At 32.8% G+C, this 23948-nt stretch overlaps 1 protein-coding gene across 1 annotated transcript in view; it reads right to left on the bottom strand.

The window, feature by feature from the left end:
* The window catches only part of dicer1 (dicer 1, ribonuclease type III), a 43727-nt gene that overhangs the window by 4905 nt on the left and 14874 nt on the right, over positions 1-23948 (bottom strand). The window contains exons 16-25 of the mRNA XM_056477681.1: positions 22414-22567; positions 22111-22293; positions 21911-22016; positions 21558-21733; positions 17891-18659; positions 15292-15444; positions 7818-8592; positions 4959-5227; positions 1472-1634; positions 1217-1292 (exon numbers count right to left, since the gene is read on the bottom strand). Coding sequence (XP_056333656.1) covers positions 1217-1292; positions 1472-1634; positions 4959-5227; positions 7818-8592; positions 15292-15444; positions 17891-18659; positions 21558-21733; positions 21911-22016; positions 22111-22293; positions 22414-22567 — 2824 coding nt within the window. The remainder of the gene's footprint in view (positions 1-1216; positions 1293-1471; positions 1635-4958; positions 5228-7817; positions 8593-15291; positions 15445-17890; positions 18660-21557; positions 21734-21910; positions 22017-22110; positions 22294-22413; positions 22568-23948) is intronic.

The following is a 23948-nucleotide window of genomic DNA, read 5'->3' as shown; positions in this document are numbered from 1 at the left end:
CTGAGCACACAGCACGTCCAACCTTGAGGCAATTGGGCTATAGCAGCAGAAGACCACACTGGGTACCACTCCTGTCAGCTAAGAACAGGAAACTGAGGCTACAATTCACACAGGTTTACCAAAAATGCACAATAGAAGATTGGAAAAATGTTGCCTGGTCTGATGAGTCTTGATTTCTGATGCAACATTCGAATGGTAGGGTCAAAATTTGGCATCAACAGCATGAAAGCATGGATCCATCCTGCCTTGTATCAATGGTTTAGCTAGTTGTGTAATGGTGTGGGGGCATATTTTCTTGGCACACTTTGGGCTCATTAGTACCAATTGAGCATTGTGTCAACACCACAGCCTACCTAAGTATTGTTGCTGATCATGTCCATCCTTTTATGACGACAGTGTCCCCATTTTCTGATGGCTACTTACAGCAGGATAACACGCCATGTCAAAGTAGGAATCATTAGACTGGTTTCTTGAACATGACAATGAGCTCACTGTACTCAAATGGCCTCCACAGTCACCAGATCAATCCAATAGAGCACATATGGGCTGTAGTGGAACGGGGGATTCGCATCATGGATGTGCAGCTGACAAATCTGCAGCAACTGCGTGATGCTATCATGCCAATATGGACCAAAATCTCTGAGGAATATTTCTAATACTTAGTTGAATCTATGCCATGAAGGATTAAGGCAGTTCTGACGGCAAAAGGGGGTCCAACCCGGTACTAGTAAGGTGTACCTAATAAAGTGGCCAATGAGTGTATATATAAACTGCTTTATGGGGTTGTGGTGGATCAAACCATTTTGCAGAAAGCAGAAACTGAACAATCAAATGTAAAATAACCTGCATAGTGTTCATTGCTTAAATGACTATATATATATATATATATATATATATATATATATATATATATATATATATATAAAATAAATTTTTATTAAAGTCACAAACAGTACAATTTCTTGTGCCTGAATGCTTTAAACTCTCTCACAGTCACACTACAACTTCCAACCTCAATGGAGGGGTTTGTAGAGACTCAGAAACTAAAGACTTCATAATATTTCAGATGACATCATATTTACTCTGAACCACACACTGATACACAAACTTTTACGGCGTATCAAGTTTTGAACATTCAAATGATTGCTACCATGAGTGTATTTTGCAGATGATTATGTTAAGAGCTTGCTTGCGTATGAGGAAAAAACATTCCCACCTGAACTTAGCCGTCTCCGGCTCCATCTCCAGGAGTTCACGCACTGGGGATCGAGGGACATTAGCAGAGAATTTTTCTAGAAAACGAGACAAAAACAAAAGCAGAGCATTTCAATCTGACATTTCATCACGCATAAAAATGGCACGACATCTGAAAATGACTGAACTTGTGGTCTCCGCCACATGAGCCGGCACACAATCAGATGGAATAGAAATGTAGAAGTGATTTACTCGTCAGTTTGTCTTTGGCTCTTACCTATGAGCGGCCTCATCATTGGATAATACACTTGCCAAACGGTCTCAAGTGACATCCCGCTATCCATGTAAATTGCACCAGCTAGCGATTCAAAGATGTCTCCCATTGCTTTGGGGACTTCAATGTCTTCCTCCTTCTCTTCATCTTCCTCCGATCGGCGAAGCTATGAGAGAGCAAAAACAATTCCAGTTCTTTCTTTTTTTTTCCCTCTTCCATTCGCAGAAAATAAGTGTTTTCTCTCAGGACAGAAAATGGTGTTTTTCCATGTCAAATTCACATTTCTCAAACTAATCACACACAACAAACAGCAGAAAATAGTTTCCTGAAAAAATATCTGTGGTCGTAGGCAAGGTTATTTTAGCAAATGGAAACGAAAACTAAGACTAAAACTATTTATCAAAAAACATTTTGGTTTAAAAAAAAAAATAAGTAAAATCATAATAAATGCAAAGTAATAATGACATTATAATTAGCAAAAATAATCATAGTTTTCAGAATTAATGAGCCCTTATTCTGTGGCAGAATATCTGACCGGTTTTTTGAGAAAAAAATAAATAAATAGCATGCTAGGCATGTTTAACTACATACTAGGCATGGGACAATAATCGATTTCAAGGTATACCGCAGTTTGGAAAATTCAAGGTTTTAAAATTGGCAAACTTTTCTGCTATACCGTTCCTAAGGTACAGTTGAAGTCAGAATTATTAACCCCCCTGAAATATTAGCCCCGGAGAGAAGATTTTTTTCAGCACATTTCTAAACATAATAGTTTTAATAACTCATGTCTAATAACGGATTTATTTTATCACACCTGAAACTTGTCTATAGCACTTGTTCACTGCTGCTCTTATAGTTGTGTGAATTGCTTCCTTGTCCTCATTTGTAAGTCGCTTTGGATAAAAGCGTCTGCTAAATGACTAAATGTAAATGTAATCTTTGTCATGATGACAGTAAATAATATTTCACTAGATATTTTTCAAGACACTTCTATTCAGCTTAAGGTGATATTTAAAAAATTTCCTTCCTCTGCTGAACATCATTCGGGAAATAAAAAAAATAAAATAAAATTTAAAAGGGGGGCTAATAATTCTGATTTCAACTGTATATGTAAGATTTTTTGTTTACTTTCTTTTTGTTTTTCAGGACAACAGTATCTCCAGCAGAAAAGATGCCGTTTTAAATTGTTAAGAAATCAGTGTTTATGAAGACAACAGAAGTCAATGACTGATTTTAATTATCCTGATATGTTTACTGTTCCAAACAATCCCAATTCTACCCCTTACCCCTACCCCTCGTTTTGCGCGTTCCCGTGATAGGGTAGGGGTATCCCATTTCTCTTTAGTTTGTAGGTGTAGGGCTAAGGGGAAGGGGTGAATAGCCCTTTGAACGGAGATTTTTCAGGACCACACTTGAAACCAAGGGGTAAGAAAATTTCCTAGAATAAACCAGCCACAACAACAGGATCACAGCACTTGGAAGTAAGGAGATCCACAAATTAGTATTTTTTGTCATTATTACGAATTTTTACAACAAATAAGCACGTTTTAATATATTCATAAATGCGTTCGTGTTTTACCGTCATGCTTTAAAAAAAAACACTAAAAATAAAAACCGCTAAATTTCGCTATCTATAATCTATAATCAAAACTCCTGTATAGCAGTCCACAACATTCTGACACTCAATTACCCTGTCAGAAAAGTCTAGTGGCTGGGAATGAGCTTTTTACAGTGTCTGCTTTAATGTGTTGTTGTTGTTTTTGGTGTGTTTGCATAGATGAATATGGCCACTGTGTTAAATGCACAGTATTACAATCTTATTGCCTCATTATATCGTTATGATAACATTATATGCCTTCAGTGATTTCCTAAAAATAGCACAACTGGAATAACTACAGCAGTCGTGATCGTCTGATCTCATATGAAGCAAGAGATCATGATGACGTGTACAGGTGCTGTAGTGCTGTCCCAATTCTTAGGGGCAAATTTTAAAGCATTTTCCCTTCACCCTCGGTTTTAAGGGATAAGGGGAAGGGGTAGGGGTACAAAAATAGAATTAAGATTGGGCCTAAATGTTTCTCAAAATAAAATATATTGTGTTCAAAGGGGGGAAAGGCTATTGTTTTTTTACCCAGACATTTAAAAAGAACTTATTTTAAAGCTGTAATCACAATACCGTGATATTTTTTATCCAAGGTTATCATACCGTCAGAATCTTATACGGGCCCATTCCTACTACATACATGATCTTTAAAATTATGATCCATCTCAAACCAAAGATACTCTGACTGGAAATACATACAATGTATGACCAGCTCATATATGCGCCTACAATTTTTTTTTTCCCACTACTAAGTTTGTCTACATATCAGTGCCAAACTGGACTGCTGTAGTGCCAGTAATGTTATTTTGGTTTTTATTATGCGTTTATTGTGTATTCACAGTTAATTTAAATGTGTTGTTTTGTAATTTCATCATAGAAATATTTGTGTTTACTTATACTTTAAACATTTATACCTTTAGAAGACACTCATTGAAATACTCATTGAAGTGTTACTGAAGGGTAAGACTTATGAATCTTATCATATTTGATTCTTCGCCTGATTAAGCAGTCATATATTATTGAATTTAAAGATTACCACAAAAAAATTGCATGCTTATTAGGTGACTGAATAAAGAAACTGGCTAATCAGTCTTTTATATCCAGAAATGGACTGTCTGAAAGATCCGGTTTGAGAAAAAGAACCAGACATCTTCTTTTGCTGAGGCAGCGTATTAATAGTAGTATTGCTGTCCCATAATATTGTTTCCTGCACAGACCGATCATTTTCCTTCACGAGACCTTAATGTATCGTGTGGAGCCAAGGGTATTAATTTAGTTTTGCCTGTATATTTTTTTGACTATCAAAGTTTGAGCTAAATATCTTCTTTAATGTTCTACCAAAGAAAAGAGGTCACCCACATCTTAAATTGCCTGAAGTCGAGTAAATTAAAGAACAAATTTTCATTTCTTGTTGAACTTTCGCTTAAAAATGTGAACTGACAGATGTGCAGTACTGTAATGGCATTCCCTCTCGAAATGAACTGCGATCAATTACTTTTAGCATTACGCTGAAAAGACCTAAATGTCCAATATCGGGGACAACATTATCCAGCTATGTAATTAAGGAGAACATTACTTATTTTATTCAATTTGTCTTTCCTCTTTCGGTATCCAGTTGTTTCCCCTAGGCATAAAATGCTTTCCAGTCAAACAAGACCAGGTTCCGAGCCAAGATAACCATTTCCAAATAAATTCAATCCAACTGCATTTTTACGATCCCCAAAAAACGAAAACAAATACAAACACAGACCAGATTGACGATGACCGCCAGTGATAGGATGTCACGCTACTAAATCTTGATGAAATATTATCCATCCGCGCTGACGATAGCATATAAATTAAAGGAGGATTTCCAAGGCCTAATATCTTTCACAGATAACAGCTCACCTCCGAATCCATTCCTTGCATTTCATTCTTCTCCAGTTGAAATTGCACAAAATCGTCGATCACGTGGAAGAGTTCTGGCGAGACAGCTTTGAAGTACTTGTGGTAATCATACTTGACAGCCAGGGAAGCGAATATGGTGTTGTTGACAAGTGCAGAGCGCAGGTCGGTCAGCACGCCGGGTGAGTGCTGCCGGGGGTCTTCATAAAGGTGCTTGGTTATGAGGTAGTCTAGAATTGCATCACCAAGAAACTCCAACCGCTGATAACAATCTGTCCGGTAGAAAAAAAGGTTCAAATCAGACTGTTAATATCACAGATCATTAATATAACGGTGACACAGCACAAGAAAAATATGAAGTGCGGGTGGAAAAATATGACGGAAAATACTGTATATTGTTCTGTAGAGTCGTTCTTGAAAAGTGCATGCAGCGTGCATGATAATATGAGGAGTGTATGCTAATTGACAAACAAATGATTCTTTCCAGCTGCATCTTTAGAATGAGTTTTTGGCTTGGATCAAACGCAACAACTGTACATCAGCTGTCAAGAGTTTTTCTTTTCTTTTATGTAGTTCAAGTATTACATTTTAAAATAAAAATAAATTCATTAATAAATAAATAGGACAACCTAAAATGGTTAGGCCTGTTTTTGTTGTACGATATATTAGACCAAAATATATTGCGATACACAATATTATTGTCATTTTAAGACCATTTTATGCCACTCATTATTTAATGAGAATGACAATATAATAGCAACACAATGCAAGTACACATAATATTTTATTCTTAAGAATATTTCATTTAATTATAGTACTTCAAACAGATCAAAACCCACGGTTCGAAACACGTGACCCATGGATTCAAATATTTTTTAACTTGTAGAGTAATTCTAAATTCGTAACGATCACAGAGAGATCACCTTTCGCATCAGTCAAATCCCATGTATGAAAGCATTTAGGCTTTCCTGTTAATCCTTAAAAGATTAGCATCTCATCACCCACGCAACATAAATTATAAATGGTGATGATTTGCATATGTTTATTAATCCTTCGAAATGCTGCATTCAAATCTGTGTTTGAAAAACGCAAAAATCAAGAAAGAGATTCAGTTTTTAGTCTTTTGAGTTAGTTATGAAGTTACAAACATTCAAATAACACAACAGTACCGGGATAATAGTTTATAATTTAGATAAAACCACTGATATTTATGGTCAAGATTAAAATCACTGTCATATGCGTTTAACTTGACGCTCAAAAATAAAAATTGTAGGCAGCAATTACATTATTTAATTAAAAGGTGGTGACAACCAGCCATCAAAAGTATGCCACTGAATAATTGATCACAAATGATCTATCTAGCAAAGAAACATGGAAGTTTTATGAGTGAATACCTGATTCATTTATTAAAAACGAGACTAAAAATTAATATGGCTTGTACAACTGATAATGTTAGATTTCTACATTTAGTGTTATCAGCAACAGTAGTAGTAACAGTGAAATTTTCATAGTACTGGATATTTTACAATTTATTTTATTATTGCTTCATTTTATTAATTATCCAAACCATGAGATTTATGATCCGTTACACTAATAATAATAATAATCAATATAACTATTTAATAATTAGGCATTGGACTCAGAATGTGAAAACGCATTTCCTAAATAAATAATAATTTTTTTTTTTAAAAGTGCAAGGTAAAAATAAGGCTGGAAATCTGCTTCCAGATCTATTTTCAGTTGTCAGACACCCACATGAAAATATACTAAAGTAATTTATAGTAAATACTATAGTGTTTTTGACCATACTGACACTGACACCTCCACTAGAGATAAAGATGTTACACAATCAGCTAAAAAGTTGCTAGAATTGGTTTTAATGTAAGGGCGATATACACTGCATCACCAAAAATGATTGAGGTCATGTCCATGTGTTCTGCGATAAGTCAATATATTGATTATAGTGACAGGCCTTAAAATGGTAACGCTATTTAAAATTTTCATCTCACAATTGATATTGTTTGGCCTACTAGCCCTTTTTTTATTCCTTCTTCCAAAGTTCAGTAGCTGACAATACATCTGACGTGATAGTATATTATATTAGCATAACATTTTATAGTATATACTACATATAATACACAGTAGTAAAATTTTTTGGTGAGTTTTGAGGTGATTACTACAAAAATGGGTAGTAATAAATAACACAGTAAATAAATACAAATTGTATTATTGTACATTGTAAATATATTTTGCTATATAAACTATACAATTTATGAAAATTGTTTATAGTTTGTATAGAAAATTGTACAGTGTATAGTATCGTAAAGTGGAAATTTGTGGTAATTTAAACAAGCTTATTTTGACATCTTATATACTTTAACAATGATTAATTATTTATTGAGTTAATTTACAATTTTTACAAGATTTATTGCTTATTAGAAAATATCATTTCATATTAATTCATTGCATTAAATTATATAATACAAATTAACAAAAAAAATCATATTTGAAACATTTATAATAATACATTTTATAATGATCATTTAAATGATTTATAATCAATTATTTAAATCTAATAAAAACTCAAAAATATTTATATTATTTAAAATTAATAATCTAATAAAAACTGAAAAATATTTATAGTATTTAAAATTATGAATCTAATAAAAAGTGAAAAATATTTATAGTATTTAAAATTATTATTTAAATTATTAGTATTGTAAATTTGCCATTTTATTATTGTACTACTGTTTAATCGAAGCAATTTATTTTAGTTTGAACATTACATAATCCAATATTATAGTATTATCATTAATGAATAAATGACAAAAAAAAAACAACGTGCTGTGTGAATCCACAGACCTGTAATGGTGTTGTAATGATACGAGGCGTGTGTGAAGGCCTGCAGCAGGTACGCCTTGTTCTTAAACGTGTAGTTGATCTTGCTCTCGAAGTTTAGGAAGCCGGAGATGAGGTGGTTGAGCGTGCGTTCAGCGTCCGGATGCTCGAACATGCAGCGTGGCGGGATCTTCAGCCAGCCGTACTGGAGCTCGGCAGAGCCTCCCGAACTCTGCTTCTCCGGTGGCAGCACCTTCAGGCCCAGAGAGCAGAGGAACAGCTGAGCCGCTCGCTCTCCACAGCTGGTCAGATAGCAGCCCAGCAGAGCCTCCACACAGTCTGCTATGCTCTTATCTGCGATGCACTGCTCCGTGTGAAGGTCATATGAGATGGACTGTTTCCCAATGTCCGTGCCGCAGTTTTCCTCGGAGGGATTCCAGAAGCCCACCACGAAATCGTCCTCCTCGCCTGCTTTACTGGGGTCCAGGTAACACATGGCATCCCAGGAGCTGTAATCGAACTCATCAGGGCCCCCGTCTGGCGAGAAGTGGGAGTTGTGGGGTTTTTTGGGAGCTTTCCATTCGTAGCCGGGCTCTGTGGGCTGGAGCGAGATCTTCTTGCCGAAAGCGCCGGAGCCGATTAACATGCTGTCAATGAAGCGGATGTGTTCGTAATAATACTCCAGGTCGTCTTCAACATTCACATCTTCTTTAGACGGCTCGACCTCCGTGTCTTCCGGCTCATCGTCGTCATCCTCGTCTTCGTCGTCGCTGGCTTTTCCGTTCGCTAAATCTTTATTCTAAAAAAAATAACAATAGAATTAGGCATATGTTAAAAGCTGGAAAACAAAGCGATACTAAACTATGAAAGGAGATGTTTCAATCATCACCAAAACAGTCATTATTGTTATTATATATTGTTATATATTATAATGTAAGAGTATCGAATATTTTTTATTAATTTTTAAAACAACCATTATTGTTACTACTATACTATATTTCTAATTTATACTGACATTTGTTTCCCAAAATAATTAATAATATTTATTAGGGCTGTGCAATTATTAGAAAATTCGGTTTCAATTTTGGCTTTTAACGATTATGAAAAAACATTAATCGAGATAAAACGATTATTACATCATATACCGCCCCCTTCTAGTTGTACACATTTGTTGCTCTGCAAAGCTCAGATTCACGTAAAAATGACTAAAAGCATGTACTGTAACGTAACTTTTACAGCACTGGATGCACATCATTCATTGACATACATTCGAGTCATTTATGTTTTTAAAGGTGCGAAATAGCGTATGCTGTTGTGTGTGTGCGCACTTAGCCTCGGAGACAAGCACACACATCTAATGCCATCTTAATGTGAGCACTTTAATGGTCAATTACATGCACATCTGTGTCAGAGCGTGGTGTTTAGTGATTATTCATATTAACCCTCATTTGTATAATAAACAAACAAGTTGAGAATCAAAAGACATGTGAAAGAGAGACCATATCTGAACCGCACTTCTCTTAAAGTGACAGCACACGATATTCCTACTGCCGACTCTTTTTATCATTAATCAAAGAACAAAAGGACAAAATCACTCACTGCTCTTGACTGAAGGACTATAATTTAAAAAAAATTCTTACAGTGAAGATGCTTAAAGCACAGTTTGCGTCATATCATTATTCTAATGTATTTATTTCCCTTTCCTTATTTACAGGGATGAAAATAACTATGTATACAGAATTATTAGCCCTCCTGAATTACGAGCGACCCTTTTCCCCCAATGTCTGTTTAATGGAAAGAAGATTTATTTTCAGCTCATTTTTAAACATAATAAATTTAATAACTCATTTTTAATAACTGATTTCTTTTATCTTTGCTACGATGACAGTAAATAATATTTTACTAGACATTTTTCAAAATACTAGTATTCAGCTTAAAGTGACATTCAAAGGCTTAATTAGTGTAATTAGGCAAGTCATTGTATAACAGTAGTTTCTTCTGCAGACAATCAAAAATATATATTGCTTAAAGGGGCTAATAATATTGAGCTATTAAAATAAGTTTCAAAATATTTAAAACTGCTTTTATTCCGGCTGAAATTAAACAAATAATCCTTTCTCCAGAAGAAAAAATATTATAGGAGGAAATACTGTAAAAAATTGCTCTGTTAAACATCATTTAGCAAATATTTATATATACAAAAAAAAATTCACAGGAGGACGAATAATTTTGACTTCAACTGATAATCGTTTTGAATAATTGTGATTACAATTATGACCAAAATAATTGTGATTATGATTATTCCCATAATCAAGCAGCCCTAATATTTATAAGATTAACATTTTTAAACAACCATTATTGTTACTACTATACTTTAAAAACTGTTATATATTATAATTTTACACTGGCAATTTTTTCCCCAAAATAATTAATAATATTTATAAACATTTTGTAATAATTATAATTTTTAAACAACTATTATTATTATTACTATTATACATTATTTACTAAGATTTACTGACTATATATATATACATATATATATATATATATACATATATATACATATATATATATATATATATATATATACACATATATATATATACACATATATATATATATATATATATATATATATATATATATACACACATATATATATATATATATATATATATATATATATATATATATATATATATATATATATATATATATATATATATATATATATATATATATATATATATATATATATACACACATTTATATTTATAAATTTATAATTTTTAAACAACCATTATTGTCACTACAATACATTATAAACTGTTATATATTATAATTTAAGACTGATGATTTTTCACCTAAAAAATTATTAATATTTATATTATTCATACATTTTATAATACTTATAATTTTTAAACTATTATTTTTTTAATATTTTTTATTAATAAATGTTTCTACTATTATTACCACTTTACATTATATACTGTTAAATATTATAATTTAAGACTGACAAATTATTTTCAAAATAATTAATATTTATAAAATTAAACATTTTATAATATTTAAACATTTTAAACAACCATTATTATTACTACTAATATACATAATTGACTGTTATGAATAATTTTTTTCCCAAAATAATTAATATTATTTATAAAATTAAACATTACAATATTTATACTTTTTAAACAACTATAAATATTACTTCCAAGGATTATATACTGCTAAATATTATAATCTAAGATTTTTAATTTTTTTTCCAAAATAATTAATAATATTTATAAAATTTAAAATTTAATATTTACATTTTTTAAACAATCTTTATTATTACTACTACTATACATATTTTACTTATGCATTATAATTTTAGACTGACATTTTTTTTTCCAAAATAATTAATAATATTTATAAAATTAAACATGTTATAATATTTAAACATTTTAAACAATCAATATTATTACCACAACTACTATTCCAAATTTACTGTTATGTATTATAATTTAAGAATAACTGTTTTGATTCCAAATGAATACTTTTTATACAATTAAACATTTTATAATATTCATAATTTTTAAAGAATTTTTTAACTATGCATTATATAATGTCACAAATAATATTTAAGAATGACGTAGTTTTTTTTAAAATCCAAAATAATTAATATTTTTCCAATATTTATAATTTTTAAACAACTATTATTGTTACTACAATAAATTATACATTGTCAAATATATATATTTTTAAATAATCGATAACATTTATATTTATTACAGTTGGAATTAGAATTATTAAACCCCCTTTGAACTTTTTTTTTCTTTTTTAAATATTTTACAAATGATGTTAAACAGAGGAAGGAAATTTTCACAGTCTAATAATATTTTTTCTTCTGGAGAAAGTCTTATTTGTTTTACTTCGTCTAGGAGTTTTTAATTTAAAAAAAAAAAAACATTAAGGTCAAAATTATTAGCCAAATTCCATTCCATTCCAAGACTCCATAATTTTATTACATATTGATCATTCTTTATGCATTCCTAATTTCTTTCTTAAGACAAATGTTTGTTGATAAAAATTAAAACAATGCTTACATTTATGCTAAAGTACATTTAAAATAAATCTGCACTCATTTTTTTTAAGTATTTTAACATTAAAAAAAAATTTATACAGAGAGGTTAGCAAATGTTATTTATTTGCTGAGGTAAATCTACTACAATATTAAAGTGGTTTTCTGCTGGCCAAATAATGCAGAAAAGAAAAACTCAACTCAAAAAAACATCATCATGAAATAAATATTAAAATATGTATTAAATATTACGATTATGATTTCAAAGGTATTATTTCTATATGCATTACTTAAAATAAGAACAATTATTTAAATATTGAAATAATGCACTAGTATAAGATTTAAATAAATGTACAATAAATTTAAATAAACAAATATGTACTTGAAAAGGTATAACTAGATTTGTGTTATATTTATATGTTTATATTTATATGTTATATTTATATTATATTTAATTAAATTCCATTTGCTGTGCTCATGTAAAAGTGCCACATTTCTAGACTTCACATCTCTTCTGGCTTTTCCATTGGCCAATTTTTTATTCTGAGAAACAAAAACAGATTTCCCCCAGTGTCTAACAGCTCACAAACACAAACCAAACAAACAACATCACAAAAAGAACACCGAGTCCAAGAGCCACGTAAAAGCCAAGGCTCAGTATCTACAACAGATTTGCAAAGATTACAAATTAAAAGTGTTTTAGTTCAACCACAGTATTATGTTTGCTCTAGAGAGGCGAGACTCAGTCCAACTCAATGACTCATCCAATCTAATGTGATTCGCAAGCTGAAAATCTTTTTTTTAATCATTCATATGCCATAACTCTGAGCATATGAGAAAACGTCTATTACATATTCATTCAAATGTTAATACCCTTGACACCTAATACTGTAATAATACATGGAAGTGACACCTAAAATTACAGCACCCACGGCAAATTCAGTACAGTCAGACCATACAAACACACCTCGTACCACACAGAGCGACCCAAAACACACAGAGCCAGACCATCCAGAACCTGCTAGAAACCAGAAGCAGAGCTCTTTCCATTTCTCTGACTCTTATTTGCACATGTCCTAATACAACACACATGCGTCAACACAGATGGAAAAGCGGCGGCTTATATTTATTAAAAGATATTACATATTTTAGGCTCCTTTGAAATGTGTCTTTGCTTAAGGGCTGGAGATATTTTAAATAGCACGATATATTGGATTATGGGATTTTTACACAACCTATCAGAAGTTACAGACAGATATTGTTTTTGTTGTTATACTGTGATGACAACGTTCATTAAGGATGCATTTAAATTATAAATAAATTACATATATATTAGAATGACACGATATTAATAAAAATAAATAAATAAATCAAGACTATTGTGATAAACATTGCGATTTACTGTGTACAATTTCACCAGATGACTTGACCGCTGCTATTTGGAAAGAATTTATGAAATTAGATTGATTGGGATAAATCTGTGGAGAAGTTAATGTATGAAATGTAATAAACACATTACAAGCATATAAATACAAAAGAGCAAAGAGAGAAGTGTGATAATAGTAGTGTTTTATGGTTTTCAGGCCAGTCACATAGTATTCAAGTACAGAATTTGAATAATCTATGTAAAATAACACTACAAAAGTCTTTACTGTATAAATAATTCAATAAAAGTATACTTTATTAAGGAATACTATATGTGCCTGAACAATAACTTTAACCGGTTTCAAGGTATACTGCGGTTTGAAAATCTTAAGGTTTTAAAACCGGTAAAAGGTTTTTTTATTTGTAAAGAAATCTGTGCTTTGCAAACTAATTAACGTAGCAAAAGTCAATGATTTATTTTAATTATTCAGCCTGACATGTTTACTGTTCCAAAATATTATAAATGTGAATTGTAGACTGAAAAATTGTAAAATTAAATACTGTACATTGTGTTCAATAGGGGGAAAGTGTTTTTTTTTTTTAGTGAGACATTTAAAAACAACTTATTTTAGACACAATACCGTGATATTTTTATCCAAGGTTATCATACCGTCACAAACTTATACCGGCCCATGTCTAATTCAGACTCAACATTGCATATTCTGCGATGTGACTATTCTGGATGTGCACACTGCAATATCGATGCTGAAATGATATATTGTGCAGCCCTATTGTGTAGTATTATTATTATAATTTTAAAAAATCAATAATATATTGCTTCAGAAACTATTCTTATGCTGATATTGTTCTTAAGTAAAAATGTAAATACATTAATAAATTGAATTTTTTGTAATGCATTTTTCAGCATTATTTTTTTGATAACATTAATTTCTTAAAAAATAACCTGTAAGCTTCTCTTAATCATGAATATTTAATTCATACTTTTTTAAAATACTTTTATTAATACTTCATACTAATTATTATTCATAATAACTTATATAATTTTTTTGGTTTATGTTTTACATGACAGATGTCATGTATTAATCTTTCTTTTTTAGTTTTCACATTGTTTAAACAGGAGCACTGGGACCATTACTGCAAAATGTTTTAACTACTCGGTTAAAGAAAAATATTTAAATAACATATTTACACGAGGCATGTGCCAGTATAAGTTCTGACGGTATGATAACCTTGGATAAAAAAAAAACCACGGTTTCACGTTATTGTGATTACTGAAATAATCTGAAATAACTTATTTTTAATTGACAAGGTAAAAAAAAACAAAATAAAATAACCTTTTTCCCTCATTAAACAAAATACATTTTATTTTAGGAAACATTTATAATATTATGGAACAGTAAACATCAGGCTAAAAAAAATCATTGACTTCTGCTCTCTCTTAAATAGTTTCAAAAACACAGATTTCTTTACTAAAATACATAAAAAACCCTTACAAATACTTTAGGAACAGTATAACAGAAAATTTTACTGGTATTAAAACCTTGCCTTTTTCAAACCACAATATACTTTGAAACCGGTTATCTTCCCATGCCTAATTCACACCCATGTTTCTTGCATTACTGTTAATTCCAGCAGTTATTTTTTGTAACCAAGTTTGTAAGGAACTACCCAAGAGACACTATATATATATATATATATATATATATATATATATATATATATATATATATATATATATATATATATATCCCTCTGAACGCACACCCTGTTGAGCTGATTATTCTAACATTTTCAATGGAAAATAAATAACAGCATAAAACCATTCTACTCTGCTCTGCTAGCCAGATTCACCCAGAAAGCATGCACCTGCCCCCTAGTGGTGGAGATAAAAACAGCTGCATTTCTATGCTGCCAATATGCTCCTCAGCTGAAGGCACAGAGCCATGTAAACAGATTTGTAATTGTGCATGAAGATGCATGTTGATATTGGGTTAAGCTGGACTGGAGCGTTTGGGTAAACAAGCGGAGATGGTCTCTGACTCATACCTCATCTGAGTCCCACTTGTCTGTGCTGCTTTTGTCCTGATTCACGACGTAGCCTGGAGGAAGCCAGTTTACCGGCGGGTCAAAGATGGACACCACCATTCGACTCGGAAGACCCTTCTTCTTCCCCAGCCGATACAGGTTACAGTTGCTGACCTGGAAATATCAGAGAGAGAAAAACAAGATCTTTTTCTGACAAATCATTAAGTCATAAGTAGTTAATCAGTTTTTAAATAAACACAATGTAAAGTTGGTAACAACTGGTAATGATTATGCGACCAACTATACACACTCAAAAAAAAAAAAACGACTTTTGCTGCTTATTTAAACTAATTTAAAATGAGTTGAAAAGACACAATTATTAAGGTTTTTGTTTGGGACAACTTAATTGTTTTATGTTCAATTTACTTAAATTTGTAAAACTTGCTTAATCGATTTGTTTTGGGACAACATGATGCAATTGTATGGAACCCAGCATTTTTACAGTGTAGTTAACAACATCATTAAGATTTAGTGATAATTTACTCACCCAACCTAGTAAGAAAGGTTCCTCTTTGCAACCCAAATAAAGATTTTTTTTAGATCAAATCTATTTTTTTCACTCTATTGAAAGTCTATTCACCCAAAATGTACTTAAAGACATATATATCCATATGCATTAAATAGTTTCAAAACATTTAGAAGAGGCACATTTGCTTTATGTGATGAATAATTATTTATGAATCATTAATCAAGTAACATTGAACTCTTTAAATGGTCACAGTGAATTAAGTTCAATTATAATCTTCTAAGTAAAACACAAAAAAAATTGTAAAGTGACGTGTGATGAAAACCAAACACAGTTTAGGACGCACATCATTAAAGTCATCAGTTAGTCATAAAATAAAGTAATCAGTTAAGCTTCAAATAAGCAATATAGGTCAGGGCGAGGAAGAGGGAAAGTATTTTAAAGCACACTTACGACTGAATAAAGTTCTCAATTTACAGGGCTGTGATAATTCACCCCAAAAGTCACCCCAAAAGTCAAAATTCACCCCAAAAGTCAAAATTTACTCACTATATTTTAGCGCTGCAACAACTAATCGTTTGAATCGGAAAAAATTGATTACTAAATGAGCTGGCAACGAATTTCATAATCGATTCATTGTGTCGCACAACGTGGGGATGTTTGATTATTAAAAAATAAATAAATAAACTTAAGTTGAGTGCAGAGTGGAGTGAACACACTTGCATGTATTTTGGGAGTAACCGATGAATTTACGCGCTGAATCCTGCGTGTTCCGCTTTTATGAATGAGGCATATATGCAGCCACAAGTAAACATGGCGAGGCCCAACTCACGTTATAGATCACCATCAAGATCACTTATACCGTCTTTTAAACATCAAAATACACTTGCATGTTTTTAAAAAAATTTTAACTGAAATATCAGGTAGTTGATGTAAAAAAAAAAAAATGGGATGAGAAAATTAAGTGATGCTTAAAACTTCGGTTTGAGATTATATCTCATTAAGATTTTTTTTCTTACCCCATTGGCACATATTTTTGCTTGTTATAAGCAATCACTTAATTTTGAGGTGTTTTTTCAGAAAACAAAACATAAATTTTTATGCTATTTCATGTGTCTTGTATGTATCTTGATTTAATTTTTTTTTTTAGATATTTGGATTGAAAACAGGACAAAACTACTAAGTTAGTTACAACTCAGGGATGTTGAAATAGTCACATGAATTGGTTGGTTAAATTTTTTTTAATCCGATTCATCGATTAATCGAAAAAATAATTGTCAGATTAATCTATTATTAAAATAATCATTAGTTGCAGCTCTACTATATTTACTCACCCTCAAGTGGTTTCAAACCTTAAAGAGTTTCCTTTTTCTTTTGAACACAAGAGGAGATTTTTTGATGTTAGAAACCGGTAACCATTATCTTTCATAGTAGGAAATACATACTACGAAAGTTGATGGTTACAGATCTCCAACATCTCTCAAATTAACTTATTTTGTGTTCAACAGAAACATTTTATTAAAACAGTTTTTTTTTTTTGACAAGTGAAGGCTATAGTAAATATAGTATAGGCTATAGAGTAAATAATAGGTGAACCATCCCTTTAACATAACACAAGAGCACACAACACATAGTCTTGGGTAACTAAAGCTCTAAAAGTAATTTAATGAAATTAATAATATATATATGCACACACATATTAAGTCGTGAACGGTATTTATATACCTAAATATATATTAAATTTATAAATCAAGTCACATTGTACATGTCAGTCATGCATAACAAGCATTCGGCCTCCACCCGAAGTCAGTGATTGAACGTTATAATTCGAACATGTGAAATATTTTTGCTTTCAAGACACATCAATCTGCTTTAATTTGTTTAATAATCCATTTATGTGCTTTTGGAGATTTCAAATTCAAGGTATCTATCTTACACCATTATGCATGATGGAAGAGCGAAGGTAAAATGTAGAAACACTACACCTGTGTCAGAAAAAAATAAACAAAACGGATAATGGCTTGGGGGTGAGTAAATTAAGGGCTAATTTTCTTCTCTGGCTGAACTATTCCTTTAACTTTGACCAAATCTCACCTTTTTGCTTCTCATGTAGGACAGTCTGCCCTCGTGGGCATCAGGGTAAGTGCAGAACAGGTATGTGGTGATGGCGTGTTTCAGGAAAGAGTCGCCCAGCATCTCCAGGCGCTCCAGATTGAAGCCGTCACTGGCGTTGGAGAGAGTCAGAGCCTGCAAGATGAGTCCGGGGTTTGGACCCAGGGTTTTGGGCGAATCCCAGGCTGGACCAGCACAGGCTGATCTACAGTCTACTGATGACACTTCTGAAGGTGCTGCAGTGCCGACCGCTGTCTCTGGTTTGGGGCAACGTTTTGAGGTAGGTTTCTTCACATCAGGGTCACAGAGATCCGAGCTCCTGCCTGTACATTCATCGCTGGGCCGCGGCTGTGGTTCTCCAGCTGGAGAGGGCCGCACTGAAACTGAGGTAGTGGTTTGTGTTGATAGGTCTCTCTCCAGAGGGCCCAGCTGAGAGCATTGGCAAATGTCATGTCTGTGAGGGAGGTCGTCGCTGTCGGCCTGAGTGCCGTTTGGGAGGTTTGGGAAACAGTCTTTGTTCAGATCCGTCACAGGGAGAGCGAGGGTTTCTAGCTTTTCATCTGGTGTGTTGAGAGCGCCCTCTGGAGGCTGGGAGACCTCCATACTGCAGCTCTCTGGGGCAGTGTGGTCTGAATCGGAGCTTGTGCCGAGTTTACAGTGATCGTCGTCTTCTTCCATACATGCACTGGGGCAGGAGATGAAAGACTTGCTGTCGATGGATTTCTTCCATCCGAAATCCAAATTAGGATACCTGGGTCAACATTCAATGAGATTATAATTAGCACTTTGACTGAATAGTAACACTTTAAAGGCTGTAACTCTTAATCATTTATATTAACTTGAAACCAAATCCAACACCTGACTTTATGTAGATGTTACATGTAGGTGTTATATGCAGTCCACACAGACATCATTCAAACGAAAACTAAAATCCCTTCTATAGCGAAATCACCTGAACCCCTCTTCTCTCACCCACCTCACCACACACCAACCCTTAAATATTACTAATTCTGAGTGTGCCTCAAACAGGGACTTAACAAACGACCTGTAGAAAACACACTTTTATCTAGGAATGCTCAGATCGATCAGACGGAGATCGGTATAGGCTGATAATCACATTTCACAACTCGATCGATACTCGTTGATCTGGCTGATCCCATGAACCAATCACAAGTGTTTGTTTATGTGTTTACAAGCAGAGAAAGATGCCCAGGTTATGCATCAGCAGCGCAACAACACATGAGCAATGTTCCTAAATGGCACTGTTAGTCATTTTTCTTACCATTTTTTATCTGCTTCATGTATTTTTTTGTAAAGCTGCTTCTGATTATTACATGAATGCTACATCCTTATTTTAGGTAAGGCGAGATCTCAATGGAGAATCCCTACTTCCATCTCTCTGACACTTTAACCAATATTTGAACCAGTTTTTGCACATTTGCACCATCACTTTTACAATCATTCCATAACAACAAAAAAACAACATTGCACAAAAAAACATTGTGCATTTATTAAGTGTGAATTTTTTTTTACAAAAAACCCTCCTTAAATTTTCTGAGCACAAACAGTTCCTTTGTATAATTAGCATTTCTTGTGTGCATTGCCTCTTTTTGTTAAATCGTTGAATTGTAAGTCTTTGGCTTTGAACAAAAGAGTCTGCTAAATGACTAAATGTAAATGTAATTAAGTTAATCATATGAGTGGGGTTGTACGTTTACCGGTGCCACAGTAATATTGCAATACTGAGGTCTGCGACTGTTTTTTTTTAATTGAAGAATCGTCAGTGATGTAGTACAGTAAGTAATGGTGTATATGACATTTAAACACATTTGTGTCAGCTAGGCATGGGACGATAACCGATTTCAAGGTTTACCACGGTTTGGTAAAGCCAAGGTATTAAAACCACCAACGTATTCTGTTATACATTTCCTAAGATATATTAATTTTTTAAGCATCTACTATTATATATTATAATATATTATATATTAAGCAACTATTTTATTTAGTTTTTAAGGAAAACAGTGTCTCAAGCAGAAAATTTACCTCTACATCAAAAGCTGCTGGTCCAAAATATTTTAAATGTTGTTTTTTACCTAGACATTTAAAAGGAACTTTATTTGGAGCAGTAATCACACCATGATATTTTTATCCAAGGTTATCATACCGTCAGAATCTTATACCAGCCCATGCCTAGTGCCGGCACAAACATTAAAAGAGGCTTTATCAATAAACAAAAACAACTATATAAAACTACATGTTTGCCACAAAATTGTCAGTGTTCATCTTTTCATTCATCATTTCTGATGAATTCTGGAATGCTAATGAAAATATTTACAAAGCACAACTGTAGCTCTACTACAGAAATTGTTTCACAAATTTTCATTAAAAACAGAAAATCTCAAATCTAATAAAATAAATAAACACTTAAAAAAACTATAATAGTTACTCAATCATACTAAATTAACAATATTCAGAACTGCCAAATTAGAAGTGCCTCCCTCTAATAGTTATTGGCCAAACAGAAACTTCACCAATGGCCCGTTTCCACTGAGTGGTACGGTATGGTACACTTTTATGGCTGTTTCCACTGCCAAAGGTACCAAAAAGCGAACTGTACCATACCACTTTTTGGGTACCCTTTTGAAAGGGTACCTAACATGACAAAAGAGTACCAAAAGGCGGAGTTAGACGCGCAGCTGAACACAGAGAAACATCACCAGCGCATACACAAGCAGGAGAATGAAAACAAAGGAAGCGCCATTTTTAAATACACAGCCGAGACATTACACTGTAATAATATATACATATAATAACGAGCCATGGTCGACCCGAGCTCAAACCAAGGACAAGAGCTGATGATAAAAACATGCGTGTGATTATTGAAGTGCTTCTGACATCCGATCCTTTCAGAAATGGACAAACGCAAGAGTGATGCATGAAAAAACACAGGAGAAGCCCAAAAGGAGCCCAAAAGAGCAAATGATTTTTTCAGCAACCAAAAAGATGAACAAACTGCCATGTTAAACTATTATCATCACCTTTTGGACTATTATGAACTTGGAATGACGTAAATACTTTCTAACAAGAGGTTACATGTGCTGCTGAAGATTAAAGATAAAGATGAGAGGTTTGCACTGACTGGATGTTGCGTGTTGTTTTTGAACCCAAATAAGGACTAAATGCATGTTGTGTGTAGTTTTTTCTGTAATTGGTAATATATCGGAGAGTGTGAGGGTCTGTATGTCTTCATATACGTCACATTTATTTATATATTTCATTAAATTGCAGACGTTGCAGTCATCATTAATCTGCAGTTATAATCAAATTATGTTCATAGAAAGGTTAGCAATGAACATTTATACACAAGTAAATATGTGTATAAAGCATCTCTTTTGTGAAAAGTTCTTCTCATATGATATGTAAATGACTCGTACAGCTTTACTTTGACATTTCCTCGAGCGAGAATGACATCGACTGAAACTTTTTCTGTCGTACACCACGCCTACCAAAACGTACACCAATGGTACCCTTTTGGCAGTGGAAATGCAAACCTGATAAAAGTGACCCGCACTGTACCCCTCAGTGGAAACGGGCCACAAGTATATTAGGTTTTGAAAGCAGGAATAAGTGTAATGCTTTTTAAATTGACCTGAAATCAGGAGGCAAGGTCTGAGCCCCTACGCCAGCATCGATGGCTGTCTGAGACCGCAGCTCTTCGGCCGTCAGAAGGCAGTGAAGTCTGTAGAGAATGCTGGGAAGGCAGACGGCTTTCCTCCACAAAGAGGCTGGGATGGGGTGAATGGCACAGAGCTCCGGAACTAAAATCTAAGAAGATAGAGCAGAAATACAAACCAAAAAAAACTTATCTGATATGAATCAAAGCTTTGTTCGACCATTACCACTCTCACTGGGAGGAAGCACTCGTTCATTCAGCGTGATTACACTTAATTCAGGTATGATGGCTCATAATTATCACCGCAAATTCTTTCCGACAGTTAATACCTGTTTGTTTTGTAGGCTTTCCCACTTGGCCTTTCTTTTCTCCGCACTGCTGAGAGGAAGGGCTTTCCCCTTTTGATTAAGGTGCCGGGGAGTTAATAGATTCAATCTACAGGAAAAGACCACCATGGACATGTAATGAATTTTTGGGGATTTAAAAAAAACAAATACCATAATGTATTTTTTAAATTTTTCCTTTCTACCTTGAAGATGTGTGGTCCACATCCAGTAGGGGCTGATTAACATTTGACAGGTCCAGGTTGTACTTGGTTTTATAGTATTCAGCAAAAGTCTCGTACTCAGGAGAGGGGAATTTACTGAGCGGGGTGAGGTCTGTGTAAACGTCAGCCACATAGAACCGATGCGGCTGGTCAAAATTACGATACCTGAGAGGAAGAAAATGAGAAAGAAGGCCATGGTTCAACTTGAGCGAAAACAAAAGCACAGTATAAATCATCAATGACTGCTTAATTACAACAGCAATAGGACTCGAGTATGTTTTGTACCTTGGAATGATGACAGCATCCTGGTAGTCCTCCAATTTGAAGATAAATGGGTTTTGCTTGGTGTACTGAGTGTTTGGAATGCCAATGCGTGCTTCAGACTTTTCAATATCCTCCATGAACTTGAAATCCAGATCCAAAGTATTGGAATCCTCAACTGAAAAGAACGCCAGTTAAAAAAATTGGAATATCACTGAAACAAATAGTTGAGAACAGATTATACAGCCAAGTGTATTACGAAGTAGGTTGGCCGATGGCTGATATATATAATTTTAAAATATTTTAACCCTTGTGTGCAAGTTTAAAGTCAGACAAAATTATCTGTTAATAACAAATAATATTAATAAATATGTTAATAAAAAATAACAAAAATGATCTGTTAAACATTTTAAGTACATTTACATTTAAGTAAACATAAAAATGTTCTGCTTTCACTGACATCGACATTCATTTTAAGGATTTTAACGGTTTAAAAATCAGATAAAATGTTTTTTTTAGTTTTTATATTTAATGGTAAGCATATTTGAATAATTGGTCTTGGAGACAGAAACAACAATTTAAACTTTTTTTTTGTCACATAAAAAATATTTTTTGTATTATCAGGGTTTCTGCAGGTTTCATCAAGATAAATTTAAGACTTTAAGACATTTTAAAGACCATTATGAAGAAAATTTTACTTATACAGGGCTAATTGCTAAGGATTATTTTCCAATATCCTAGTTAGAGAAGATTTTCAATTAATAATACAACAACAATAATAATAATGTTAGAATTTTATTTTTAAATTATTTTTAAATATGTCCATTCACAAACCCAATAACCCTTCTCAAGAACAGAACAAAACATAGCTGCCAATTACTTCAGTCTACAATAATAATAATAATTTAATAATAAAAATTTAGGTCAGGTCAGTCCCCTCAGCAGTAAATAAATGAAGAACTATTAAACAAATGTTACTGTAATGCTATTTTTAAATAAAAACTTTTTTATTAAGTTTTACTCAGATGCACTCCTAGTGATGGTATTGGTGTTAATAGCCAGATTGGGTAGCTATACATGAACAAAGGAAAATTAAGACCAGTTAAAAAAAGATTTAAGACCTACAACACAATATTTCAGAAGATTTAGGACTTTTAAGGCTTAAAATTTAGTTTTTGAGATTTAAGACATTTTAGGACTTTAAGACCCTGTGGATACCCTGATTTTAAGTATTAAAATATAGTTTATTTGAACAATTCAATTGTTCAACACTAATAACACTACAACACTAATAATAGTCAAATCTCAAAATAAAAGACAGAGCATTGCCATCACTAGTTGCTATAAATAATGAAACAAATCAAAATAAACAGATCATTTGTATTATTAACTAGTCTGTATTGCTGAATGGAAAATGTCCAACATTTTTGAATGGAAACAACAGATACGATCTGGAACGCACATGCTTGCTCAATAAATGCCAGAACAAAAACACTGGCTTTTTGTCCAAATAATACAACAAATATTTGACAGATTTGTTGCAGGTCTAGTTAATCCTA

Source organism: Danio aesculapii, chromosome 17 (genome assembly GCF_903798145.1).
Source record: "Danio aesculapii chromosome 17, fDanAes4.1, whole genome shotgun sequence".
Taxonomy (NCBI): Eukaryota; Metazoa; Chordata; class Actinopteri; order Cypriniformes; family Danionidae; genus Danio; species Danio aesculapii.
This window is presented reverse-complemented; position numbering and strand designations above follow the sequence as displayed.